At 41.6% G+C, this 25,403-nt stretch overlaps 4 protein-coding genes and 1 non-coding gene across 8 annotated transcripts; 2 read left to right on the top strand and 3 right to left on the bottom strand.

The window, feature by feature from the left end:
- The first annotated feature begins 502 nt into the window (after window positions 1-502).
- LOC127780358 (transcription factor DIVARICATA-like) lies at window positions 503-3,368 on the top strand. Its single transcript, XM_052307259.1, has 3 exons — window positions 503-730; window positions 1,254-1,743; window positions 2,285-3,368. The coding sequence occupies exons 2-3, from the start codon at window positions 1,301-1,303 to the stop codon at window positions 2,724-2,726; spliced, it is 885 nt and encodes a 294-aa protein (XP_052163219.1). The 5' UTR covers window positions 503-730; window positions 1,254-1,300; the 3' UTR covers window positions 2,727-3,368.
- A 2,728-nt stretch (window positions 3,369-6,096) lies between these two features.
- TRNAD-GUC (transfer RNA aspartic acid (anticodon GUC)) lies at window positions 6,097-6,168 on the bottom strand. The gene has a single exon. It is a non-coding gene; the product is annotated as a tRNA-Asp (tRNA).
- Window positions 6,169-6,392: 224 nt separating this feature from the next.
- On the bottom strand, window positions 6,393-14,093 carry LOC127783906 (sulfoquinovosyl transferase SQD2-like). Its single transcript, XM_052311060.1, has 18 exons — window positions 13,952-14,093; window positions 13,763-13,829; window positions 13,531-13,653; window positions 13,339-13,422; window positions 12,447-12,533; window positions 12,272-12,353; window positions 11,897-11,964; window positions 9,804-10,252; window positions 9,314-9,380; window positions 9,159-9,229; window positions 8,602-8,719; window positions 8,441-8,514; window positions 8,120-8,175; window positions 7,949-8,032; window positions 7,760-7,847; window positions 7,590-7,667; window positions 7,397-7,453; window positions 6,393-7,194 (listed from the first exon to the last, which is right to left on the bottom strand). The coding sequence occupies exons 1-18, from the start codon at window positions 14,020-14,022 to the stop codon at window positions 6,690-6,692; spliced, it is 2,229 nt and encodes a 742-aa protein (XP_052167020.1). The 5' UTR covers window positions 14,023-14,093; the 3' UTR covers window positions 6,393-6,689.
- A 110-nt stretch (window positions 14,094-14,203) lies between these two features.
- Window positions 14,204-18,900, top strand: LOC127780327 (probable zinc metalloprotease EGY2, chloroplastic). Of its 4 annotated transcripts, none has more exons than XM_052307231.1 (13): window positions 14,204-14,420; window positions 14,510-14,582; window positions 15,056-15,151; window positions 15,352-15,444; window positions 15,535-15,588; window positions 15,817-15,924; window positions 16,181-16,255; window positions 16,337-16,442; window positions 16,606-16,699; window positions 17,143-17,296; window positions 17,667-17,874; window positions 18,051-18,211; window positions 18,351-18,900. In XM_052307231.1, exons 1-13 carry the CDS (start codon window positions 14,260-14,262, stop codon window positions 18,603-18,605), a joined length of 1,638 nt encoding a protein of 545 aa, XP_052163191.1. In that variant the 5' UTR covers window positions 14,204-14,259; the 3' UTR covers window positions 18,606-18,900. The 4 variants fall into 4 exon arrangements, with proteins under 4 accessions (XP_052163191.1, XP_052163194.1, XP_052163208.1 ...); XM_052307234.1 differs by having other exon boundaries at window positions 14,351-14,420; window positions 15,333-15,444; XM_052307248.1 differs by lacking the exon at window positions 14,204-14,420 and having other exon boundaries at window positions 14,512-14,981; window positions 15,333-15,444.
- A 100-nt stretch (window positions 18,901-19,000) lies between these two features.
- Window positions 19,001-23,735, bottom strand: LOC127780318 (uncharacterized). Its single transcript, XM_052307225.1, has 5 exons — window positions 23,222-23,735; window positions 23,026-23,131; window positions 21,387-21,498; window positions 19,860-20,960; window positions 19,001-19,772 (listed from the first exon to the last, which is right to left on the bottom strand). Exons 1-5 carry the CDS (start codon window positions 23,475-23,477, stop codon window positions 19,530-19,532), a joined length of 1,818 nt encoding a protein of 605 aa, XP_052163185.1. The 5' UTR covers window positions 23,478-23,735; the 3' UTR covers window positions 19,001-19,529.
- Window positions 23,736-25,403: the final 1,668 nt, after the last annotated feature.

The following is a 25,403-nucleotide window of genomic DNA, read 5'->3' as shown; positions in this document are numbered from 1 at the left end:
AGCAACACACAACAACTGTTATTTTATACACATATCGATTAATTAATGGCTGTTGATTAATTAGCTGGGCACACAGCTACAGTCACCCCCTGCACAATTTGCATTAGAACAAACCATTCACTGACATGTAGCTACAACTCGGTTTGGTTAGAGCCTAGAGCTATATAGGCCTAATTTGACTGCTTTGCTGCCGACAGAAAACCACTATTACCAATTGCAAATTCTTTTTTGGTTTTCTATCAGTAGAAAAAGAATATAAACCTTTGCAATTAAGGATGTCAAAAACTCCAAATTCAGAAAAAGTTTTTGGCCAAGTAGCATGTAGTGGAGGTAAAAGCAAAGCAAGGGGGGGAGGAAGAGAAGAGAAGAAGAACAAGCCCAAGTGTGCATGCGTGTATGCGCACGCACGCACATACATGCGGCCTAGCTAGCTACCAGGCATCATACGGGTATTAGGTGTAATATATATATAGTGCAAAAGTCGGCCACAAGCTGAGATGCAAGGCCCAATCACCAGCTGCCACTCTCAAGAACCTGACTTTGGATCGCTATCCCTTTTCTTCTTATTAGTGCTCAGGGAAAGAAAGCTATAGTAGTAGCTAAATAAGCCAGAGAGAGGCTAAGAGAGAGAGAGGTGAGGGGAGAGAAGAAATCCTCGCAGAATTCGAGCAAGAACCGAGGGAGATCGATCGCCTCTTGTCCTCGTTCCGAGGCAGAGATCGACCTGAAGGTGAGTGATTTTTTGGTGTTTGGTTAAATTTTGATTCTTTTTGGAGTTGATTTGGTTCTTGGTAATGCAATTTAGTGTGGTTCCAAACGTTGCCGTGTTTGTCTTGGATGAGGTTTGGTCAATTTGCTAAGAGATTTGTGAATTATGGGTTTTTTTATTAATTAATCCAATCTGTTCTTGCAATCAATCTAATCTGTTCGGTAAGGTGCCTCTTATTCAGTTTGTTGGTACTCTCATCTCATCTAATCATAAGGGTAGGTGTTACAATTATCTCAGAGTTTCAGTTGATTTGCTCGTAGTAAAGATTCCAACCTTTTCTCCCCCCCAAATCTCTCCTCCAATTCCATGTGTATCTCGTCTGATTTTGCATCAACGCAAGTTCCTGTTGATAAATTCCCGTGGCTTTTGCAAGCTTTTGCAAATTCGCAATGTTATTTAGAATCCGATCTTGTTCTGATACCCAAACAAAAAAAAAAGGAAAAAAAAAGAAAATCTCACCTTCTTATTTACTTCTACTTTCCAGTGAGCTGAGCTGCGGCAAGAAGGAGGAGGAGGAGAAGGAGATTGGAGATGATGATGAGGGATGTGTGCATGGAGGTGCTGCCTCCGATGGACCACTACGCGTCGAGGGGGAACTGGTTCATGGCGCGCAAGTGGTCGCCGGAGGAGAACAAGCAGTTCGAGCGGGCGCTCGCCGGGCTGGACCTGCGGTGCCCGGACTGGGACCGGGTGGCGCGCGCCATCCCGGGCAGGTCGGCGCTCGAGGTCATGAACCACTTCAGGGACCTCGAGCTCGACGTCCAGCAGATCGAGAATGGCATGGTGCCCTTCCCGGTCTACGGCGCCGCCGCCGCCGGCGGCGCGTTCACACTGCAGTGGGATGGCGCCCATGGCGTCGGGGACTTCAGGAACGCGTACCGGTTCGGCGGCGGCGGCGGCGGGAAGCGGCACTTCGGCCGTACGCCGGAGCAGGAGAGGAAGAAAGGCGTGCCATGGACGGAGGAGGAGCACAAGTGAGTAGTAGTAACATTCACTTCTTGTTCTTCATCTTCTTCTTCTTCTCTTTGAGAGTGATTGATTATTACTATCTCATCGCTCTCTGTGTCATGATGCAGCAGCAACAGGATTTAGTTGGGGAGATTGAATTTTAGTTTTCTTTTGCTGAATTCACTAACCATCACTGTTTTTTGGTCGTTTACATCACCTGATGGCTATGGGAGTTTTACAACTTGGAATTATTCAAACCATGAACAATTGGGGGGATGGGGAGAGGGATTTTGAGTAGGAGAGGAAGGGGAATTTCTTTTGTTTCTTTGGATTCATTCACCATCACTTGATTTTTTTTTTTTGGGGGGGGTGGGGGGGGGGTTACATCATTTTGATTGCTATGGAAGTCTTGCAACTTGGGTTAATCCATTTTCTTTCTTCATTATGATCCAAGAAACTGTCATGTAGCTTGATGTGTGAATGTTTAGGCCTTTGGTATAATCCGATCAGGATAAGCAAGAATTGGTGAACAGTTACTGATCATGATCATGCTTTGTTCTTTGCCAGGTTGTTCCTCTTAGGACTGAAGAAATATGGGAAAGGGGATTGGAGGAACATATCCCGCAATTTCGTGCAGACGAGGACGCCGACGCAGGTTGCCAGCCATGCGCAGAAGTATTTCATCAGGCTCAACTCCGGTGGCAAGGACAAGAGGAGATCCAGCATCCATGACATTACCACGGTTAACCTGACGGATGACCGGCCTCCCTCGCCATCACAGTCCTCCTTGATCAGCAATCAGTCCAACACATCAACTCTGACCGCAGTGGTTGCCCCCTTCTCATCGACGGCCGATGTCAAGCCACAGAATGCCGCGAATGCGTCCTTCAATTCGCCAAGCCGGACACTTGGGATGGCGGGTTACGGGATGGGATTGCAAGATCAAGGATTGCAGTGTGGTGGTCCTCTACATGATCAGTTGGCCGCGAGCCGAAGCATATTGTTTTAGATGAAACCAATCCAGGCAGCACCATGGATCAGATGTCTAGTGTAATATTGCCCTGCTTGTAGCTTCATCACTACCTGTATTGAAGTAATTAATTATGGGGAATTTTTCGGAACATAACAGAGGGGGTGTGGAGGGATCTTTGTGCCATGTTGGTGACTGATGCCCTGTGATCCATAATTGTTGGCAATACTGAGAATGTAACGAAACGAACGTCAAGAACTTGATGCCGGTGGTATTTTCAGACAGTGATTGCTGCTAGTGCTGAACACTGATCATGCATGAAGTGGACTTTGTATTCAATCATGGATCCAGCTTTTGTGAGGTGGATGAGGAGAACTCTATTCACTATGTTCTTCTGGTCAGTGATGCACTGAGAAACACCGGTTGCCATCTGATTGAGGGGTTTCAGATCATGTTGTACTTCACACATACTTATCCACAGTTCTATCAATTTGCTCATTGGTGCTCCCCCCATTTGATGTTTGCATAGAATTTATTTGGATAAACGGAAAATAAGTTTGCTCTGAGTCATTCAGCATTATTACTACTTTCAGTTGCTCATCTAGTCAACTTTTTCTTGTTTGTAGCTTCATTTTTATAATAAAATAATAACTTCTTCTTTTTTTTAATTCTGTTGCTTGACCTTTGGTTGTTTGTGTGCAATTAAGTCCTATACTGTATTCTTCTGTGGCTCTATTGATGATGCTACTTCCACCAAAAATGAGATTGGTAATGAGTCAGAGTAGCACTAACTTGGCATCTCATGCTTTCTCTGCCCCCTTTTCCATCAACTTTATAATTCTTTTTTCCCCCTTCTTTTTGGCCCTGTTATTATTTCCCTCCTTGAGAAAGGCATCTCAGATATGAAACAGATCTTTGTGACAACAGTAAAGAATAGATCAGGGAGCAGCATTGAAAATGCCCAAATGTTGCCTACTCCTTCCTTCCCAAATGTAGTTATTTTTGGAGTTCAAATTTGTGGCAAAATGTAATTATTTCTCCTCCTACCCCTTCATCTCAACCATCCTCTATTTAATTTCTTCGTATACTTTCTCTTCTCAACCAATCATAACCTTTCACCATTCAATTTCACCCCACTTCCCTAATTCTCGTGAAAACCTCTAGAAATGGTTACATTTTGGAACAGAGAGAGTGCTTCTGCTTTTCTTCTCTGCCCTGCCTCCTCACTTTGCAAATTGCAGGGCAAAAACAAAGTGGCCACTCACTCTCTGATGATGGAAGGCACTGTTGCATAGAACCTTCTGGCCTCATGTGGTTGCTGCTGCTTGAAATTCTTCAGGCCTATACTACTGGCTTTTCCATGTCACCTGATGTTCCACTCCAGCATCAAACGATTTAGTTAACACTTAACAGCCCATTTTTCGCCCATGGAATGGAACACAGCTTCTGATGCTGATCTTCTTTGGGGCCATAAAGAATGTATCTTTTTCCATGTACTTTGTCATTTTGACAATATCTTCAGTGTCACGGAAGCATGGCCAATCGGTAGACGCCGTGCAGAACATCCCTTACACCTTAATGTCAATTGGAAGTGACTCTTTTGCTGAAACTTTCTTCAGACCCTTACCTTATTAGTATAAGTTTCCGATATTTATTAGCCGTCAGAGCCTTGTGTTTTGTGTGAGTGAAGTATTTCTACAAAGAGATTGAAAGAAAAATACTAGTAGTACTATGGAGAGAGGTGAGTTGAGAAAACTGGGGGAAGAACACAGCCTAGAATGAATCAGTTCTCCAAGAAAGGTCACAATCACCAGCCACCAAATTGACAGGGATAACAGCTACAGTGTCAGACTGAATGGACCCTTTGCATCCATTCTTCAGATCAAAAGGTGGCAACCTTTCTGATGCACACAAGGTGGTCATGTGTTCTGAAGAACTGCAGCTGTCAAGGTTGTAGAAGCCAGAATCTAAATTGGACAGTCAACAGATGCAGTAAGATGGACTGATTTGTTGTTCTTTTCTGGGTTTGCCAACTGGGAAAAAAAAATCTAGATTAAGAAAACTAAAGGCTTATTAAAATAGGTGAAGGTGATCATTACTTGGCCATCTAGATTGAGTTTAACAAGAACAAAGTTGTTAAAGAAGATTTGGTAGTGGCAATCCCTGATGCAAGAAGTGACAGGGCGCAATATCATTCACAGTTTGTCACTGTTACTATTTAGCTACTGTTTGCTTCCACCTTTCAGGGCAACATAACCTTCCTCCTTTTCTTTCCCTTAAAATACTGATTGAAACAAGATTTATAACAACAATCTTAAACATTATTTCATTTGGTGATAGAAACAAAACATCATACACAGTTCACACAACTTGTGGGTTGTGGAGAAAAAAAAAAGAGGTCTGATCCCTCCCCCACAGTCTGCATTTTTGCACAAGGTTTTCAGAGCAATCACAGATGTTGGCAGACAGATTAAGCTTCCACTGTTCTGCTTCCTCTTTGCCATCTAGGTAAGGCCAATTAACAGTAGACCGCCAAAGCACAGAAGAGCAAGAGATAAATTTTAATAGGCATGTAGTGGCAATGCATGATTGAGCAAAGCTACAAGATAGATTTGCTTTCCTGGCATTACAGGACGTCATAGATGCCCTGGCTTTGATGCTGAAAAGGGCAACTTGGAAGGCCATCTGGTTCTTCACTGATCTTATCAGGGAAGGGTAGGAACAAAAAAAAAAAAAGTGGGCAGGTTCACACCACTGTTACTGATGGAACTGAAAGCCAGGTTCAGCTTAAGCAGGCACATGCAGATGTGCAACATGTCATGTGCAAGAAAGCAAAAATGATTTTGCATGCTTGGTCAGTAACTTGTCATTAGCAACTTCAATTTAGATGCGGTGTTTCCTCTGTTTGTCTATAGATTGCTTCAGAATCACAATCTGAAGTTTTATTTGTAACAAGGGAAACATGTCATCTTCAGGTCCAACTCTGCATATACGGAGTAGGAGATAGAAAGGAAACTTAGTATGATTCATCATGAGTCATGAACAACTAGAACCATCAAGGAGAAGATAAAGGAAGGTGCAACTTGAGTTTTAAGAAGATGATGATGAAGAATGCTTCTTTCCCTCCTGCAGCAAGCTAGAAATATCCGAAATATCTTGGTTGAGTACCAAAGGTGAATGTATTTTAAATTTTAAAAAGACATGAAACAAAAGGTGAATATAATTTTTAAAAAAGAGGCAACTTGAGTTTTAAGAAGATGATGATGAAGAATGCTTCTTTCCCTCCTGCAGCAAAGCTATAAATATCTGAAATATCTTGGTTGAGTACCAAAGGTGAATGTATTTTAAAATTTAAAAAGACATGAAACAAAGGGTGAATATATTTTTTAAAAAGAGACAAAAAAAAAGACGCCGTTGCCGGGGATCGAACCCGGGTCACCCGCGTGACAGGCGGGAATACTCACCACTATACTACAACGACCTTGTTGGTTGTCAACCAAAACATTTATATATCATCTTATTTAAACAACCAAAATCTCAGATACATACTGGTTAGTATGAAAGATAGCCTGTCACAGCATCATATGGACATCAAAGTTCATGCACTGATACAGACGACTCAAGTTTCTGAAGATATTCAGATGTTGTTGTTCCCTCCTATTATTCCATTCCCAGGCAAAATAATCTGACATTCAGAGTAGCAGATAAGCTGAGAAAGTTCAGCATCTCAAGAGTTGATACCAAACTTTTCATTGCGTGCACAATAGCATCTTGATGTGTTGATGCCGTGGATTATAATCAAATACAGTTCATCACATCATGTCCCAACAAGGCAACACATTGTCCACTACAACAATACAGGCAACAAATGGCTTTGCCATACCATTCACAATTCCAATTCCATACAAAAAAAAGAGGAACTATCTCACCTATTGACACTGCACTATAGATCAGAAATTTACAAGGACCGGATCATGGCTGCAGAAGCATCCCCTTGAGGCTTCAGTGTTGTGTGATTCTGTTGGCCTCAGGTGCTGGTAGGAACATCTGCGCCAGCCACTGCAACGGTTTGATCAATTCTGCGCGCTTCTTCCTCCAGTACCAGATCGCAGCATTGTAGAACTCGTTGCGGATCTTCTTGGAAGCTGCTCTCCAGTCGCACTTCTCCATCTCGGCTCTAGCCGTCATCCCCATGTTGTCTCTGAATTCCTTGTCCGTCAGCAATAGCTGAATCTTGCCAAGACAGTCTTCGAGGTCTCCTGGGGTGAACAGGAAGCTGGTCTTCCCTTCCTGATCTTCTGGAATTATATCAGGAACACCACCAGCACGAGCTGCAACGACCGGGACTCCAGATGACATGGACTCCAGGACTACTTGACCAAGTGTTTCGGACTCCGAGGGCATCACAAAAACATCACCGCTGGCATATGCCTGTGAGAGCTCTTCGCCTTGCATCATTCCAGTGAACACGGCAGGCATCCCCTCAAACATCTTCTCCAGCTCACTCCTGTCATGTAATTGCAGAGAGCATGTAAGGCACACTAGTGGCAAAAAGCTCAAAGTAATTGATTCACCGAAGGTGTCCAATGAACATTTTCTGTAAACCGACAATGCAATAAATTTTGAGCTGCCGCTGTTCATGACAAACTGGAAGCTTAGGAAAAAAAAGATATAGTATATAAAATGGCAAGGAACCACATATGATATACCTGTATGGTCCATCTCCAATAAATGCAATTCTTACTCCAGGCAGCCTATCCATTACCCTGCTCAGTCATGATTCAAAATTAGATCGAAGAACATTTAGTGCAAGACACAGAGAAGAATATGGTGTTAATCATGTTTGTCAAAAGTAAGTCAAAAACCACATAAAACACAAAGTGTAGTAAGTATATAGCTCACGTTTTCAGAAAATCCAAGTTCTTTTCACGCCCAAAGCGTCCTACATGGATTATCAATGGTTTTTCAGGCTCACCGTCACTGAAAAGAATAGATATATAGCAGAAGTGTATGTAAGCAATTAATCTCAACCATGCACGGGAAATTCAGAGGGAAATGAAGTATGATGCCACCTTAGTCTAACTCGCATTTCGTGACTGCGGAACTTGGGATGGAAACTGGCTGAATCAACACCTTTGTTCCAAAGGCGTATTCTATTAGCTGAACAAGGAGGTAACGTATATATTATTGACATGGGTACACAGTGCATACCAAGAAGGCAGAAAATAAGATCTGAACATGTAATACAGATATGGACCAACCTGATATAACATGGGCAGTTTCAAAATCTTTGCTGATAGCAACAGATGGCACTAATGTTAGATCAGCAGCTCTATGAAGGAACCCTGTTTGCCGGATCGAATCAATGTTTTCATCACATAAAAATCTGACTGTTTATGAAAGTATAAATGAAATGGGAGTATAATGCTTACTTATGACTTGCCACATTGGCTCTACAAGCCAGCTAAATGTATATCTTGGAATGTATCTGCAGGGGGAAAAACATTAGTACAGCTATGATGAATAGCTCAAAATAGTTCATATAATACTTCCAGTATTGCCACCCGCTAAAAGGCTTTTACTGGGAAATGGCGATCAAATATCAACATACATCTATAATATATGCAAATCCCTTTTTATGGTTGGTCATAAACTTTACAATAAAAAAACCTGAAATGAAATATGAACAGTAAACTACTGAATTGCCCAGGAAAAAAAAGAATCTGTTGCAGTATAATTCAGTATTTACTTACACTGGGACATGGGTGTGATAGGACATCACTAGAGGGACACCGAGCAGTTTAGCAATAGCAAGTGCCCCAAAAACCTGTATGTCCAACAGAGAGGCATCAAATTTAGTGGTTAAGTAGTAGACAATATTTGATGATTAGCTTGGTTGTCAGTATGAAATTACCATAATTCCAGGTGAGGATGCATGAATGATGTCAGGCTTGAACTTTGCAACCTCCGAAATAATCCTAGGACTGAGTGCCAGCGAGAGAGGAACTTTTCCATACATTGGACAGGGAAAGCTGGAAAGGATGAGCAAACAGCTGTAAACACAATAATAGGCCACCAAAAGGCACTACATATCATATGATTCAACAAAAAAGATTCTGATGCTTCCACTTTTCAAAGCTTGATATCTAGTATACTGTATTTACTAGTTCATATAACTAGATTATTTTAAGAAGCTGGTACTTGAATTGGTTTATGAATTGAGCTATAACTAACGGAATGACCTAAACCCTAACTGTATCAACTAAATTAGAAATTAAACTGTTCATGAAGTAGACCGTAATTGTGGTAGTTAAAGTTTCTGTTGCAGTGTTGGTGCTCATTAGGTGGTCCCCATTTTCGTTTTCGAAACAGTAGTTTTACAAGTCTTGAGATCTTCGGTAGTTCAGTAGCTACTGCCTAAGCTGCTAATATCCTAAGATATAAAAGTAGAAAGAAGTATCTTGAGTTTACCTCCATGAACCAATAACCTTGGCACCATGGAATTCTTGGGGAACCCCCTCATGGTTGGTCACAACAATCACCTGCACGCACAAGACATGTACAAAATGAAGTTACAAACTAGCAACCTATAATTTTCAACATTTCTAGCTTTTTGCTGAATTTACCTCATCCCCCATTTCGCGCAAGTGCTTGATGAAGTTCTGAAACCGGTTCTTGTACCCAGAGATGTAACTGCAAACATGAAACATGAAAGATGAAAACTTGCTCAAAATACGAATCAAACATTCAAACCAGAATGAACAATATAGGTCATTCCTCTGCTCATATTAGGCAAGAAAAATGCAATAATTCGCTTCCCGTCCTTACTACTACTAATTCATCTTAATCAAAAAATATAATACTAATTCATCAGCTAATTGGGGGTTGGCTTCCTTAATCTCCACACTTAATTCACCTGAAGTTTACTCCATTTTTGTCCTATCTTCACGAATCCCAAGACCCGAGAAGGATCCAAAAACTCTTTCGACAAACCAAGCAACCACAAGAAAGTAGTGAACAGACTCATCGATCTGGACAAGAATGCGTGCAAAGGCCAGCTATGAAACCCCTCAAAACCCCAAGAAAGAGAGAGAGAGAAAAGTCAAGAATCCTTACGCGAACGGAGACGGCTCGACGAAGAGCGCGACGCGGCGAGGGCGCGCGGCCTCGTCGAGCAGCAGCGGCGGCGCCTCCTCCATCTCGTCCTTGATCTCGGCCCCAATCACCATTGCCAAGAAACCCAAGAACACAGCACACACACAAAAAAAAAAAAAAGAAGAAGCAATCCTTCTCCTCGCTACCGGCGTTTGCGTGCGCCTCGAGTCGACGGTGTTGTGGTGGAGCAAGGAAGAGGAGGAGGAGGAGCTCGACACGCCGCGTATATAAGCGAGGCGAGGAAGAAGAAGAGGAGGAAGAGATTGGAGTGTGGAGTTGGGGAGTAGGGAATTGTGGGGGATATTCCATGGGAGGGGAGGAGAATATTGGAGGGAAGGGAACCAAGCTGGGAACTTTGCAAAGCATATGCCTTTTTTTTTTTTTTGTTCTTCTTCTTCAGCTAAGAGCAGGTACGGTAGCAGGCTATAAGCCAGCTATAAACATATTTTAAAAAGATAAAAGAAAAGAGAGAAGAGCAACGGGCTACAGATTTATAGCCAGCTGCAGCACGGACTCCAAGACGTAATGTGTGTATGATAGGTGGGACCAGGTATAGTATAGTAAGCAACTATTATATGAATTAGCTATTACATTGGCTATAAATGATTTGGAGCTAGTAGTGGGCTATACTATTAAACTTGCTCTAATCCAAATTGCAGTTTTTCTTTTGCAATGATTGGGTGGAGATCTCATTCTCACCTTTTTTTTTTTACATCCAAATCTGCAGTGATGTGCAAGTAATAAATGTCTCCTACAAAAAATGCCTTTTTTTTATAACACTGGCTATTTTGCTAAATATAGGCAAGTACTAAAAATGCCTTTTTTTTAAGGGGGAAATAATGTTGTTGTAAACTAGGCATGGTCAATGACTCAATGGTACTCCTACAAAATTTTTTTTTGAATATTTCTCGTTCTGCGTCCTTTTAAAACAGCATCCGTGTGGTGTCAAAAAAACAAAAACAGCATCTGTGTGCTTTGTTGTGAGATGCTTGGGGATGAGAAAAATTTGAGAGATAAGAGAGTGACTATTTAAGAAAATACTCCACAGGTGATGGCCACTTGTGTTCAAAGATAAATTTGTAGCCGTTGGAATTCAGACTCACCTCTGTCACATGTCTTCTTTTCATTTTTACAGTTTTGCCAATACATATGGAGGTTATTAGAAAGGATATGGCAATTAGCATATTTTATATTGTCAAGGGAGAGAATCCTGATAAATTTTCATGTGGTCTACGCATGTTGTGCGAGGTATATTCTCAGGAAGTCTTTGGTACCAATGGATCAGCTAATTATTCTATGCCAATAATTAGTACCATGCTCCACCCCCGAATAATTACATTTATTGGCTAATAAGAAGAAGTCAGCCAAAAAAAATATTGAATTGTTCTACATGTAATAAATCTTGCTTCTTGCTTTGCATGGTCGATTAAGATTAGTACAGGACGTAACTTAGAGGGAAACAGAGGAATAAATTATGACGGATTTATATCATAATGAGATGATTACATCATGTTGGCATGGCATCTCTGGAAAGGCAACGCCAAAACATACAGCTACAGGACAAGATCACAACTGGCCTTTTCGGTCTAGCAACCACCTGATTTCAATTTAAGATGCCCTCTTTTTTAAGACACATTAATAAGATGCCTTTTGAACCAAAATGAAAAAGGAACATACAGGGCCAAAATAAAACTTGGTGGCTGTTGTCCCAATTGATAGATGAACTGATGAGCAAGATAATGATACTGACAGATACCATCATACAGACTCCAAAAACAAACAGAACACAGCAGAGTGTTTTGGCCAAAAAAACAAAAAACAAAACCAGTGGGGTTCTTGAATTTCAAATTACATGCATGATAGATTGATGGATCATGCAAAAGAAACATTGAACTGGAATTTGCAGTAACAGCTGCAATGCCGGGCAGGTTACCAGCTTCTCTGTCCATGTTTTTCTCTTGGACAGAAACGACAGCTGCAACGCTGTCCCAGCAGCACGTGAACCCAAGGCACCAGTAGTACTAGCAACCATCATCATACAGTAACAAACATACCGGTACCACATCATCATGTGCAAAAAACCACCAGGCCTCCCAGATTTCAATCTTGATCCGTGATGTCACTGAAAGATAGGTTTTTGAGTGAGTCAACAATGTAAGATGCTCGCAGGTTGCTTGCACGCAAATCTGAATACCATGAGCTCACAGATATTCAACTGTTGCTGTGTTTTGATGTGTATGCAAAAAGTTGAGTAGCTACAACATCCAGAACTACATGTTGTTATTATACACTTCATAAGTTACAGCCCGAAATAACATGCTACAAGCATAACTATGAAGGAGAGGTGAATTTTATGCTCAGAGTCTGATCAGAGAAATAAATGCAGATAGGTGGAAAAAATTATTGATGATGAGTGTTAAGACCTCAAAGGGCATCTCGAGCAGCAATCCTGCATACAACTGCATCGGGCAGTGTAGATATTGATAGTTCCTGGGGAGTTATTTTATAATGCTGCCAATAGGAAATTGAAAACAATGTGACATTCAGGACAAGTCATATGAAAAACATATTAGCATATAATTAGCACAAAGTTCAACTAAAAACCTTCAGGATCTGTGGTTGGTTTGCTCTTGTTTCCAGTTCCGCTAGATCAATCTCAGTGCCACAGATAAGCTTCTCCACAGCTTTTATCTGCCATATTGCAAAATTTTCACATCACGGTTGTTTGAATTCCTTCACTCAGAAGGACAATAACTCGTAGAAAATGCATAGGAAACAGAAATTGATAGTACGCCTCTCAAGTTCTTCGGGACAGCAATTTCGTGACAAACTCCCATGCATATAACTGGGGTATGTAATTTTGATGTATGTTTAAATCTCTGTTAGAGAACACGTCTGAATTTCAAAATTTCTTCTCTTTATCATATTATGCAGCACATAATCACAAAAACTCACATAGGGATCTAAACAGAGCAGCCTGTCATGTAAATTTTGGTCTGGTAAAAATGCTGGTTTTCTCAGCAAAAGTGAGAGGTGTAAACCAGGATACAGAGATATGTATAGCATACTTTATTCTTCGCAAAAAAAGAAATACATAATACAAAAAAATGCTTCAAGTTATCCACTAAGAAAGCAAGAAGTCAATACCACAATCTTTTGATTCAAGGTCCCATAAAGAGAGTGTACTGTTAACACCATAACTTGAAAGTTTCAGCAATTCTATGTCTTTTATATGTCAATCTAATTGGTGATACATGCAACCTTAAAACCGACTTGTTGCACCCACAGTAATGGAATTGAAATGTGACATCCAGGCAAGATATGATGATTCAAAATATATATTGACACTGAAACCACTAACGCTAGCCAACTCAAAAGGAGATATCATTATTGGCTAAAAGGGTGTCCTGGCTTCTAAATATGAACAACAGCGACTCCGCGAGCAACTAACGCACTAGAACTTAGTTCCTTAAGATCCCTATCTCGAATACAATACCTCCTCATTCGAAGCATCAAAACGAGCTGCAAGGATATAACTCGTGTCCTCGGAGATTCCGCATCGTTTCAAAGACTCCGTTATCTGAAACCCAAAAAAACAGCACAAAAACCATCAACAAATCACATATCAGCACAATCTCATCTCACCATTTTAGAACAAGAACAAATAATAGGTGACCAGACTACCCACATGCTTAGACCCGGAGTAGTTATAGACGAGCTCCGAATGCAGAGTTCTTGTGGTCAGAGACTCCCTCCCCTGCGACACCACCGCCTTGTGCGCCGCCGCGAGAACCGGGAACACATCCGGCACCTGCCATAGTCGACATGTAAATAAAATACAAAGAAATCATCGAGTGATCGATCGAGTCCTACTGCTGATGTAGAATACAGAAAGGGACAATGGCGACGATTGTATGTACCAGTGATGCGTTGAGGAATGCGACCTCCGGCTCCAGCTTCCCTGACTGCATCAGCTCGAGGAGCTCCCTGACAAGTTCGAGAAGGCCAAGATATTTCCTCTCGTCACCCCCACAGTTCGTAGCTGGGACCAAGAACTCGGTGGAAGAATCGATTGGTGAGGAAAAGGAGATTGGCAGCGAGTGGCGTACCGGCTGTTGGAGACGTCGGAGAAGAGGCCGAGGGAGACGCTGCGGCCTCCGGCAACCGGGAAGCTCTTCATCTCTATCTCTCCGGCGAGCGGCGGCGGCGGCGGTGGAACCCTATTCTTGTCGGAGTCGAGGAAGATATATATTTAGCTATTGACGGAAATGCCCCTCTTGTAGCTTCGGCTTTGAGATTCGTGCAGGGGTGGGATCCTGGCCGCAGGAAAGTTTTTTTTTTTCTATTTCCGTCCGAATCCGAAGCGAGGTGAGGAGGAGGAGATAAGGCCGCGCGCTCTCCACCACCACGGCCGCGAATGCAATTACCCGCCATGAGTTGCTCGCCGTCGCAGTCCTCCGCCGCCGCCGCGGCGGCGTACGGATGCTGCCAGCGCATCCTCCTCGCGTCGACCTCCTTGCCGGCGACGGGGAGGCCCGCCCGCCTCGGTCTCAAGCTTCGCTCCACCCACTCGCTTCAGTTGCGTTTCTTGGTTTTGGTTGGACTTGCTTGTTTGTATATTTCTATTTCCATTGTTTTAGGAGTAGTAGTAACTGTGCTATATGCAGGATCAGGAACCGAAGGTTTGTCTGCCAGGCAATGACTGAGACTGAGCCCGACGGCGACGGCAATGGCGACGAGGTAGTTACGTGTGTTTACCCCCTTGTAAATTCTTGGGTTAGGTAGTAATCTGCAATTGGCGTGCCATGATTCACAGTTACACTTCTGTTGTATGGGCGACTGAATGTTAATAGTGTATGTTTATCATTTTTTTCGCGAACGGTGTATGTTTATCATTTTGCAGAGAATTCGCGGATGGCCTACTGTGCTTTGAAGTTTGAAGTGGGAAAACACAAATCATCCCTTAAGGGGATATCCCCTCATTTTTGCATCTCACTTTGAAGTGTCGCATTTTCGATGTTTCATCATCTATCCATGATATCCGCATGTGCTTCTTTCAACTGAATTCAGTGTCGCGTTTTCTGATGTAGTGGTGAAATTCAGTGGAGTTAAAGCGACTAAAAAATGTGGAATTGATGAGTAAGTTCATGTTATTCATGTTAGTAGGAATCCAAGGGGATAAACATTTTTTCTCTTTTGTTTGTTTCTTCCAGGAGAAAGAAGAGCTTGGAGATGATGCTTCATCACCTTCGGTTGATAGTGTTACACAAGAAAATGGATCTGCAGAAAGTGAGACTAATGCAGATAATGTACGTTCCTTACTCTTCTGCAGTTGCTCAAAATATAAGTTTGTACGATGCAAAAGTAGGTTACCATTTGTGATGTCTTGATTAGCCCAATACTTGCACTAACACAGTCACTTGCGTTAGTTATGTCAGTATGCCTGTTAGTCCTAGCTACATGAACCTGTAACTGAACTATAATATTTAGCTTTCCCATGCCTCGCCAGACGAAAGACGAAACTGTAAATACAGAACCACTCAGCTCCAGTGACACAGTTCAGAACATTGATGGAGATGCTACTCCAGCCAGTGATGCACAGGTATACTTCTACCTGATGTCACTGCAACTTTAATTATCGTACTACATTGAAAATGCAACCATTACATGTATAACATTCTGTTATAAATAGGAAAATGTGGAAGTAGTTGATGTTGCTGTCGGTTCACCTTTGCCAGGAATGAAGGTAAAATCCCTTACTAATCTTTATGGTGCACGTGTTTCTAAGTTCAGTAGGAATTCAAAAACAAAGATGGATACCTCTTGTTTCTTGCATTCAAAATCAAAGCAGGAACCAGAGATGGCTATTGAATTGAAAAATATGTAATAGTACTATTTTGATCTTATATTACTGAATTCTGGAACCCGACGAGTGAGGCTTATGATTTACATTTTAAATCACAATGATATGCAGCAACAACTTGATGAATCTGTCAGGATCCCCAAGGCTACAATAGACATTCTCAAGGATCAAGTTTTTGGTTTTGACACGTTTTTCGTGACCAGCCAGGAGCCTTATGAGGTTACTATCTGCATATCATGGTTTACCACATATTGTGTGCAGCATATTATATTTATAACTTAGTTAGAATACCATATCACTTGAAAATGTTCAGTTAATAATTGAGTTTATAAAGTTCCATCCGTCCTCAACTCATACATAGTTATACTCAGTGATGCATATACTTTATATTCTGATCTGAAATGTTCATATGTAAATAAATATCGAATTATTCAAAACAACTAACTCTGCTTACTGCCTTCACTTTTTTACAAAGGGTGGAATACTGTTTAAGGGAAATTTGCGTGGTCAGCCAGCAAAAAGTTATGAGAAGATCACAAATCGGCTGCAGGTAATAGGACACTCTTCAGAAGTATAAGATTGTACAAATGTTTGAATGTCTAATCTATTTTCAATTCTTGGATATCAACAGAACAAATTTGGTGATCAATATAAGCTTTTTCTTCTCATTAACCCAGAGGATGATAAGCCAGTTGCAGTAGTTGTACCTAGGCAAACATTGCAGCCTGAAACTACAGGTAATAAAATTATCGCCTACCTTTAGTGAAGAACTTATTAGTTGCCTCTGAGAAACTGAGAATGAACTAGTATATTGCTTAATTGTTAGGAACCTATAAGTTTGTTGGCTTTTACATTGACCTTTGAGGTTTCTGATTTGATTTTTGTGAATTAAATGTTCAGCTGTCCCAGAGTGGTTTGCTGCTGCTTCATTTGGAGTAGTTACCATCTTCACCCTTTTGCTCCGAAATGTACCTTTGCTACAGGACAACTTGCTGTATGAGGTTTCTCTTCCCTTTATTCACAACCGTCCTTCATTCGATGGTGTATATTGTTTGCTTTTACTGAAAAAGAATAAGTGGTTGGTTTCATGTGACTAGCCTGGTATGATTTTTGATTAAACATGTGCATATGTTTTTGTGTCGAAATCTTCTCAAATTGAACTTTGATGTTTCATGCGGAACAAAAAGATCTATGCATCTAGAATCTTGACGCTTGATAGAGCTTGATAATATGATAGTAAAACCTGCATCTTCCTTAACATGTAGCATTGATATTTCCAACTCCATTACTTCTATATTCTGATGCATGCAGCTAAATATTGCTATTATTTTTGTTTTTAAGGAAAAAAGGGCACCATAACATGTTTTTCCTTGAGTACCTTGTCATATCAACTCACGCATTAGTCCATAACTTCTGTTTATGGGTATTTTTTTCCAGATCAACATTTGATAACCTTGAGCTATTAAAAGATGGAGTTTATGGCGCCCTAGTAACTGCGGCCATAATAGGCGTTCATGAGATTGCACATATCCTTGCTGCTAGGGATACTGGAATCAAGCTTGCCGTACCATATTTTGTTCCTAGCTGGCAGGTAAGCTTCCCTTTCTTTTTCAAGTCTACAATTTCACTTTAGGAATATATTGTTCGAGTTACCAGAAAATACTTATATCTTTATAAGTTGACATTTTCATAATCTCAGGTGATTTTTCTTATCTCCTTTGCTAGAAAACCTGCTAGTACAAAGAAACTGTGAGGTCTGAAGTACACTTTTGGCATAACTAAGCAACTCATATGATAGGCCTCTTTTAAAATGGCCAGCAAAAAAAGGCCTCTGTGGAGACTTTGGGAGCCATGGCTTTGGGGATTTTCGTGTGCTTGCGCACCCATAATGGGTTATTTATTTAACTAATTGCTTAATCTTACCATAAAATGTCAGACTGAAATGGTTATATTTATTGTAGATAGGATCTTTTGGTGCTATTACCAGAATTGTCAATATAGTCCGCAATCGTGAGGACCTACTGAAGGTAGCAGCTGCTGGACCATTGGCAGGGTTCTCCCTTGGATTTGTTCTTTTGCTGCTAGGCTTCATCTTACCTCCAAGTGATGGCCTTGGCCTTGTGATAGATCCAGCAGTATTTCATGAATCATTTCTTGTTGGTGGTCTTGGTAGGCTCCTTTATCTAAGTTCATAACTACACAAGGAATCCTCTTTTTTCTGGATTTTCATTATTACTTGCTTGCCTTCAAGCATTTTTTTCAAGAACATTGGATGGACTATTCACATAAATGGAACTTTGATGAACTTCAAAACTTTGTATTTGATATATTTTCCCTTGGTACAGCAAAGCTTATTCTTGGAGATGCTCTAAAAGAAGGAACAAAACTATCCATAAATCCACTGGTCTTATGGGCCTGGGCTGGTCTCCTGATCAATGCCATCAATAGCATCCCTGCAGGAGAGCTTGATGGCGGCCGCATAGCATTTGCCATGTGGGGAAGAAAGGTAAAGAAATCATGTTGCTATTGTAAGTTTGTATCTATAGATGTGACTACTGGCTGGCTACCTGAAGCTGGAAAGAACTGCAATCTCTCATCCTTGACTTGAGACAATTGTAATGAATCTCAACCTGACTTTGTAACAGATATCGTCTCGAATCAGCAGCTTGGCCATTGGACTTCTTGGAATTTCAGCTCTCTTCAACGACGTCGCGTTCTACTGGGTGGTGCTGATCTTCTTCTTGCAGAGAGGACCGATTTCCCCTCTCTCTGAAGAAATAACAGAACCTGAGAACAATTACATCAGCATTGGTGTAGCCATCTTGCTCTTTGGACTTCTTGTCTGCCTACCCTACCCATTCCCCTTTGATCCATCACAACTAACTGATTTTGACTTGTGAAACAAAATCAGTCACAGGTCACAAGCTTTCTTCCTCCCAAATTTATGTTAGATGCTGAGATGTATGTAACCTGTCGGCTCCCTGTTTTATTTATCTTAGCCTTGGTCATAAAGATTTGGAGTCTATGAGCTCCATTGCTCCTTGCAGTAGCAAAATAAAATGCAGGAGCATTCCTGTGGTAGTTCAGTTGTTGTAGTAGTATTTTGGTAGGATGCATCAGTGTAGAACAGCATATGAGCAGTTGAGCACATGATTCTGGATGTAATTTTATCAGTGCAGTAGTTTTTTGCATTAAGGATGTATAATTGCCTAATTGGAGTATCTGTTGGTAGGAAGAGTAACACCTTATTACAGAGCGCAAGATTCAGCAGCATTTTGGCCATTGACCCTTACCCTTCAGAGAATTTGCTACTAATTGACTTACCAATTTGTAATTTACAAGATTACAGCAACAGTTTTACGGCAGCAGTGACCGTCTCCTGAGAAAATATTACTTGAAAGAAAAAATGCTACTAAATTTACATTGCTGATACAACAACAGAGAAAAATGTCAATACAGTTCAGCCGGGGAAACACATGTGACTACCAGGCTGTAGCGCGAAATCCGCTACAAGATGGTGTCAAAGACTCAAGGGGCTAAGAAGACCTAACTTAAACTCCCAAAGTACTGAAAATGATACTCAAGGACTGAACACATAAAAGACGCTTTTCAATAGCATATAAGGTCCAGAATAAAGTTGCACATGGAGCAGCTCGCAACATAACATGAATAAACCGGATAAATATTGGACACCCAATGAACTACATATGAGAACAGGAACCCATCAGGTCATCTTGGAGATGATCCTCCCATCGCTGCTCTGAACATTTTAAGGTCGTAAACCTTCGCAGGAATCATAACTATTATACTATCAAAGAAGCAAATCATCGCCTGTATTGTCCTGCCCTATCACTGCACAACTCATCATCGATTTCGATGCTGTCCAAGCACATCAGGTTGTTGTTGACGCTCGGCTCAGAACTGGCATTGCTGCTTGTTGCAAGAGGAGAGTCTGAAACACTAATTGGTCTGCTCCTTGTAGACCCTGACCGTGCGCTATGCACAGAGGATGCTGGTATGCTTGTCATAAGAGGCCGTAAATTGTTTGGAATGCTGCGCCGTATGTCCTGTGTACAATAATACACATCAAGTTCAAGTTAATCGAACATAGAAATTTATTGTAGTATTGACTATCTTAGAGAAAGTAAGTGTACCATATGTCGAAGAGCCATGTCGAGTGACTTTTTTGACAATGTCCTACCGAAGCCAGAGCTATCTGGAGAATTTGATGATTTTCCAGATAGACCATTGAGGCTGGATCTTTGGTCATCATGTTTTGGAGGAACTAGCCTTCTCATGTTCACTACCCTCTCAACCATCTTATTACCCATTTGAACAGGATTGACACTGTCACCACTATTAAGATGTGATCTTCTCACTGCTGGCACCGAACTACCTGAAGGCACACTACCATTTAAAGTCCTCCCTCTAGAAGGAGAGCAAGACTGCCGTCTTGGCCGAGCAGCTGGCCCAGGCTCCACAGAGGAAGACCTAGAACTAGGAGCTCCAGGTCTGCCACGAGTAGCAGAGGTTGGTCTTTCTGGTAGTGATGTCCTCAGATTTGGAGGAGCGTCAAGTGAGAAGCCAGGCATTTCAGATGGCTTCCATGGTCTCGATTTGACAGTAGGTGAGCTGCCCCTTGAAGGTGTTGACGCTATAGTTTTTGCCGGTGAAGAACTTTTGGACATTGTAGGGGTTGGTTTGGAGATTGAGGAAGATCGAACTGGTGCAGCCAAGCTACCATGTTGGGTGGAAGTGGCAGAAGGCTGTCTTGTTGGGGTTGATGACCTTGATACTGGCTTGCTTTGTGCTGGTATGGAGGGCCTGGATGATGGCGTGGATGACCTGGTAGCAGGTATTGATGATCTTGAAGTAGGTGTGGATGACCTGCTAGCTGGTGCTGATGCTCTACCTGAAGGAATTGATGTCCTAGCAGCAGGGCCAGATGTCCTTGAAGGTGTTGTTGACCTTGCTGAAGTAAGTGTTGACCTGGAAGTGGGAGTTGATGATCTTGGGGCAGGACGTCCAGACTTAGAAGGTACAGTTGCCCGAGACGTGGGGGTTGAAGGTCTTGAACCTTTGGAGGTATTGGTCAGTGCAGGACGCCCAGTTGGTGTTGAAGGCCTCGATGAATTAGATGTGTGCCCTCCAGAAGATGACGGCCTACGTGTTGTGGCAGCTGAGTTCAAGTTGTTTGATGATGTTGCTCTCAATGGAAGGGTTGTTCTTGATGGAGGATCTGGATGATTGGCCAACTGGAGTACCACAAACAAAGTGATGAAATAGAAAGTTAACGAAGATGTAAAACAGTCAAGAACACAAGTCATACTTAAGAGAAGTGATGTAACCGGTGAAACTAAAATGCATTCTAATAATGAAGAAATGGTTTATCTTTATGATAAACAAGCGACAGGCTTTTCAGTCAAAAGAAAAATAATCTAAAAGCATGATTCAAACTAAATAAAATGCTATCTTCAAGGAAAATATGTTGACAGGTCTATGAGACGATGGATTATCCTTGGAGAGTCTGTTTGTTAATTCCTTGGATGGTAATTTGAATCAACTTAAGATACAGTGAAGACACTTTTGGTCCATAGATTCATTCAGATCAAATCATTTGATATCCACCAAGAGAGGATTTTCTTTTGCTGAGATGTATTCATCATGATCAGTAGGCTAACCCTTGATTTTAAGGCAGTTGGGCGAGTCTTTGGGGTTCCAGTTTGGCTCGCTGGGGACTTTTTTGACTCTTCTAGAGATGGAAAAAGTGGAGTTCCTGGTGGAGTCAGAAGCCTGAAAGCGAACAAGTCTGCTGTGAGAAAGGCTGCATAATTACTTTCAAATACTTAAAATTTGAATATAGAAGATGCAAGGAACAAAATGGCAAAAACTGCAATGCCAGAGGTCATCATACAAAACAATTTTAATACAAAACAAGGAAATCATTTCACAACTAATTTGCTCACATAGACTCTGATTGAGCACTTCTGATGAAATATGTCGAGTCTGGTAGAGCACTTTTGATAAAATATGCAGCACTCTGTGATTTCTGCACTTGGTTTAACTAACCTCACCACCCAAGAACAATTACAGTAAACCTTAACAAAGTTGAATAACCAAACCAGCACTTCTACGACCATACAAAAACTGACAAATACCCTATGATTTGTTCCACAATCAGACAATCTAACTGTCACCTACCAACCAAACATCACCTAGCAATCAAATAGTCAAACTCATAGCATAATTAAGTGTTAGCATGCCTATCTAGATATCAAAATACTCCCAGAATAATTCTACACCCTATCCTAAATGCGCCTAACTTTCTCACCTATTGATGCGTGGAACTCACAGAAGGACAGTCATTTACGCACCAACCAAATAAACTTCAAGTCAATTAGGACAACGATAAGTAGCTCATAGGGGCTACGAATAAGGTATCAAATGTTAAAATGTGTGTCCAATACTCAGGCACTAAATTTACAGAAAGCAAAACCACGTTACAGACAAACTATCTATTTAACCAACCAAAAAAGCAAAGAGAAGGAACTGAGACCAACTAAAACCCAACAAATTGACAGGTCCACAACCAGAGCTCTTCCAGAGGTCATGCTTGTAGCGGTGCAACCAGATTACACCACCTAAAGGGCTTAAGCGCAATAACCAAAAGCAAAGAGCACAACTTTATGTGCAAGCATTAAATCAGGAAACTAACTAAAGAGAGAAAGAAGCAATAACAAGGGTCAACAAGAGACCCAACAGTAACCTCAACAACCGGTACCACCCTCACCAACTTTTCCAGAAACAACAGCTAAATTCTAACAAACACCAGATTCACACAAAAGCCACTCTTTATGTGTAGCGTCAAAAAATTTAACAGATTAAAGCATCAACCGCAGAATTAAAAGTATGAACTTAAGGGGGGAAATTACATTTTCGAGGGGTTAATCAATTGTACAATGAAGCATTAGCTGAAATCGCATAAACATCAGAGACAATCAACAAGCTAGTAACTATAATTCAGAATTAACAAACTACTGGTCAAAATTTTATCGCCAACAAAGCTACAGCACAGTAAAATAACCAAACGTTTGTGCACCCAAAAGAAAAATTCTTCAAGTCTCGCAAAATTTCCTGCAATTTCGGCTACAGAACAAAGAACAAACCGCATTTCACACCATTGCAGTACAAATTAGCTCCAGAGCAAACGTTCTCGCACCAATGCATGTGTCACACGCACACAACCAAAACACCACAAAATCTACCAGATAGCAGTGGTATCCAAAACTTGTGGTAATTCGAAATCAGCAGCAAACGCACCAGTCGTAGTCGTTCTTATCGCCGCCGTCCGAATTGAGGAAGTCGTCGGCGCCGCCGGGCGCTCTCCTGAACCCGCCGGTCATCCTGTACGCCGCCGCCTTGTGCTCTACCACACACACAGGTAAGCTAGGGTTTCGCGCAACACAAGAGCAAAATAGTAATAAAAGCGAACGAACGGGTCGGCCCGAGCTCTCACCGGCGGGAGGCTGCGGGCGCGGCGGCGGCGGTTGGTCGACGAGCAGCATCCCATCCCGCGCCACGTTGACGCGGTCCCCGGAAAGCAGCAGCTGCTCGGCCGCCGCGGCAGCAGCAGCAGCGCCGCGCTCCTTCTCGCGGCGGCGCATCTCGAGGAAGAGGGCCAGCTCCTCGTCCTTCTCCTTGATGACCGCCCCGAGCGTCCGCCCCCTCCCGTCCCCGTCCCCCGCCGCCGCAGCCATGGCCACCCGATGCATCGATCCGGAAACCCCCTCAGCACCTCACTGTCCCGCCGCGGCAGCCGCCCGTGGCATTACCGGCTAGGGTTCCGGCGAGATCTAGCGCGCGCGCGCGCGTGCAGGGAGGAGGAGGAGCAGTGGGAGTGAAGCAAACGGCAGCGAGGAGAGGTGGATGGGGACAGTGGCAGCAGCGAACAAACAAAAAGGGGTTTTGAGCTTGAGCTGAGGATGAAGATGAGAGTGAGGTTTGAATTTGGTGGAGATGAGAGTGAGAGATTGGATGGGGGGGGGGGGGGGGGGGGGGGGATTAATTTGGGGGGTTTTTAATACCCAGATTTGAACTGCAGATGGACTGTTGTTGTGTGTGTTTTAATCTGGTCTGGGCACACTCTGGGGCCTGGGGCCTGTGGGACTTTGAATTTTTTGAATAGGGGTAAATGCAACCTGCACATTTTTTTTTCTGAATAGTACTTCTAGTTACAGATATTACAATGACCATGGTAACTTTTTAGTAGGAGTTGTAGTAGATTAGTGGTAATGCACCTGCATTTGGTCCTTGAAATAATGTGAATCTATGTGGATTTAGGGACTTGCTATTTAGGTGGTTCCACCTGAGCCTTTTTATTTCTTGTCTTGCACGGTGCCAGCACATTAATGAAAAACAATGTACATGTGACTTTGAATGTTTTATTGTCTCCAGAAATTTTCCGCAATTGTAAAGTAGTACTACTATTAGGAGTAAGTAAAGAGCCGATGTGGCCAACTCGGTCTGTTTGCAACTTTCATCCAGACTAAACAAACCCTTATCAGTTATCATTATTATCAACCTACTGAAATTTAGAGTTCCAAAAGTAGTACTTCCTCCTTCCAAAAATCTAAAAATCTAAGATCTATTTTATTCTTTGGTTTTTTCAAAAGTCTAAATCCTATTTGTAGTTATTATGTGCTAAATTAAATTGTTGATAGGAACCCAAGAAGCCATTTTAATGCTTATTGGTTGCATGTTCATTGGTTTTGTCACATGGTGAATGAATTAATTGCCTATTAGTCTTGGTGAAAAAGAAATATGACTCAGATTTTTGGAAGGAGAGAGTATTATTTGGCTTGGTTACGTGTGTAGATAAAGCTAATGCAAATAACTTAACCAGAGTAGCATCAGTTGTGGATGTATAATTCTGCCTGCTATATTTCAAATCAAATTAAGTGGATTCTAGGGGTTTGTTGATGGTCTCCGTTTATTTGAGGTGTGTTGACTGTTGAGGGACGTAGGAGTTCTTGTGTTAGTGTGTGCGCGTGACGTTTGTTCAGGCGAGCTTGAGAGAGAAAGTACCTCGTTTTTCACGCGCACGCTTCCTAAAATACTAAACGGTGTATTTTTTTTTACATAATTTTATATAGGAAAGTTGCTTAGTGGCTATTGATAATTGCTCTTCGTTATAACAATTGTGCCATAGTAATCTATTATCTATACTACCAGTGACACGTAGGTTATGAGGTAGTAATACTACATGAGGTCAATGTTTTGATCTATTTTTTCAACACCAGTTCACCCTTTTTTAAAAAAAGGAAACGAAGAATCTTATTTGAATTAAGTAAAGATATATTTTCTTTGTTTCATATCATAAGACTTTCTAACATTGCATACGTTTATATATATGCTAATAAATCTAGAAATATATGTGTGTTTAGACTCATTAATATCTATATGAATGTGTGTAATGTTAGAAAGTCTTATAACCTGAAATAGAGGTCATATGATTTTTCTTTTCAATTAGGAGAATCAGCTTTTCTTTAATCTATCTACATAAATACATAATCTATTTAGCTAATACTTCTACAGTACTCATATGCCGTGCGGGCAAGACATTTCTGCTTTCTTTTTTTCTCGCGACTATTGTCCTCCAAACTCACGCAAGCAACGAAAAGCTTAAAAAAACTCCCGTA

Source organism: Oryza glaberrima, chromosome 1 (genome assembly GCF_000147395.1).
Source record: "Oryza glaberrima chromosome 1, OglaRS2, whole genome shotgun sequence".
NCBI classification, from domain to species: Eukaryota; Viridiplantae; Streptophyta; class Magnoliopsida; order Poales; family Poaceae; genus Oryza; species Oryza glaberrima.
The sequence above is the reverse complement of the archived record's forward strand: the minus strand, read 5'-3'. Positions and strand labels throughout refer to the sequence as shown.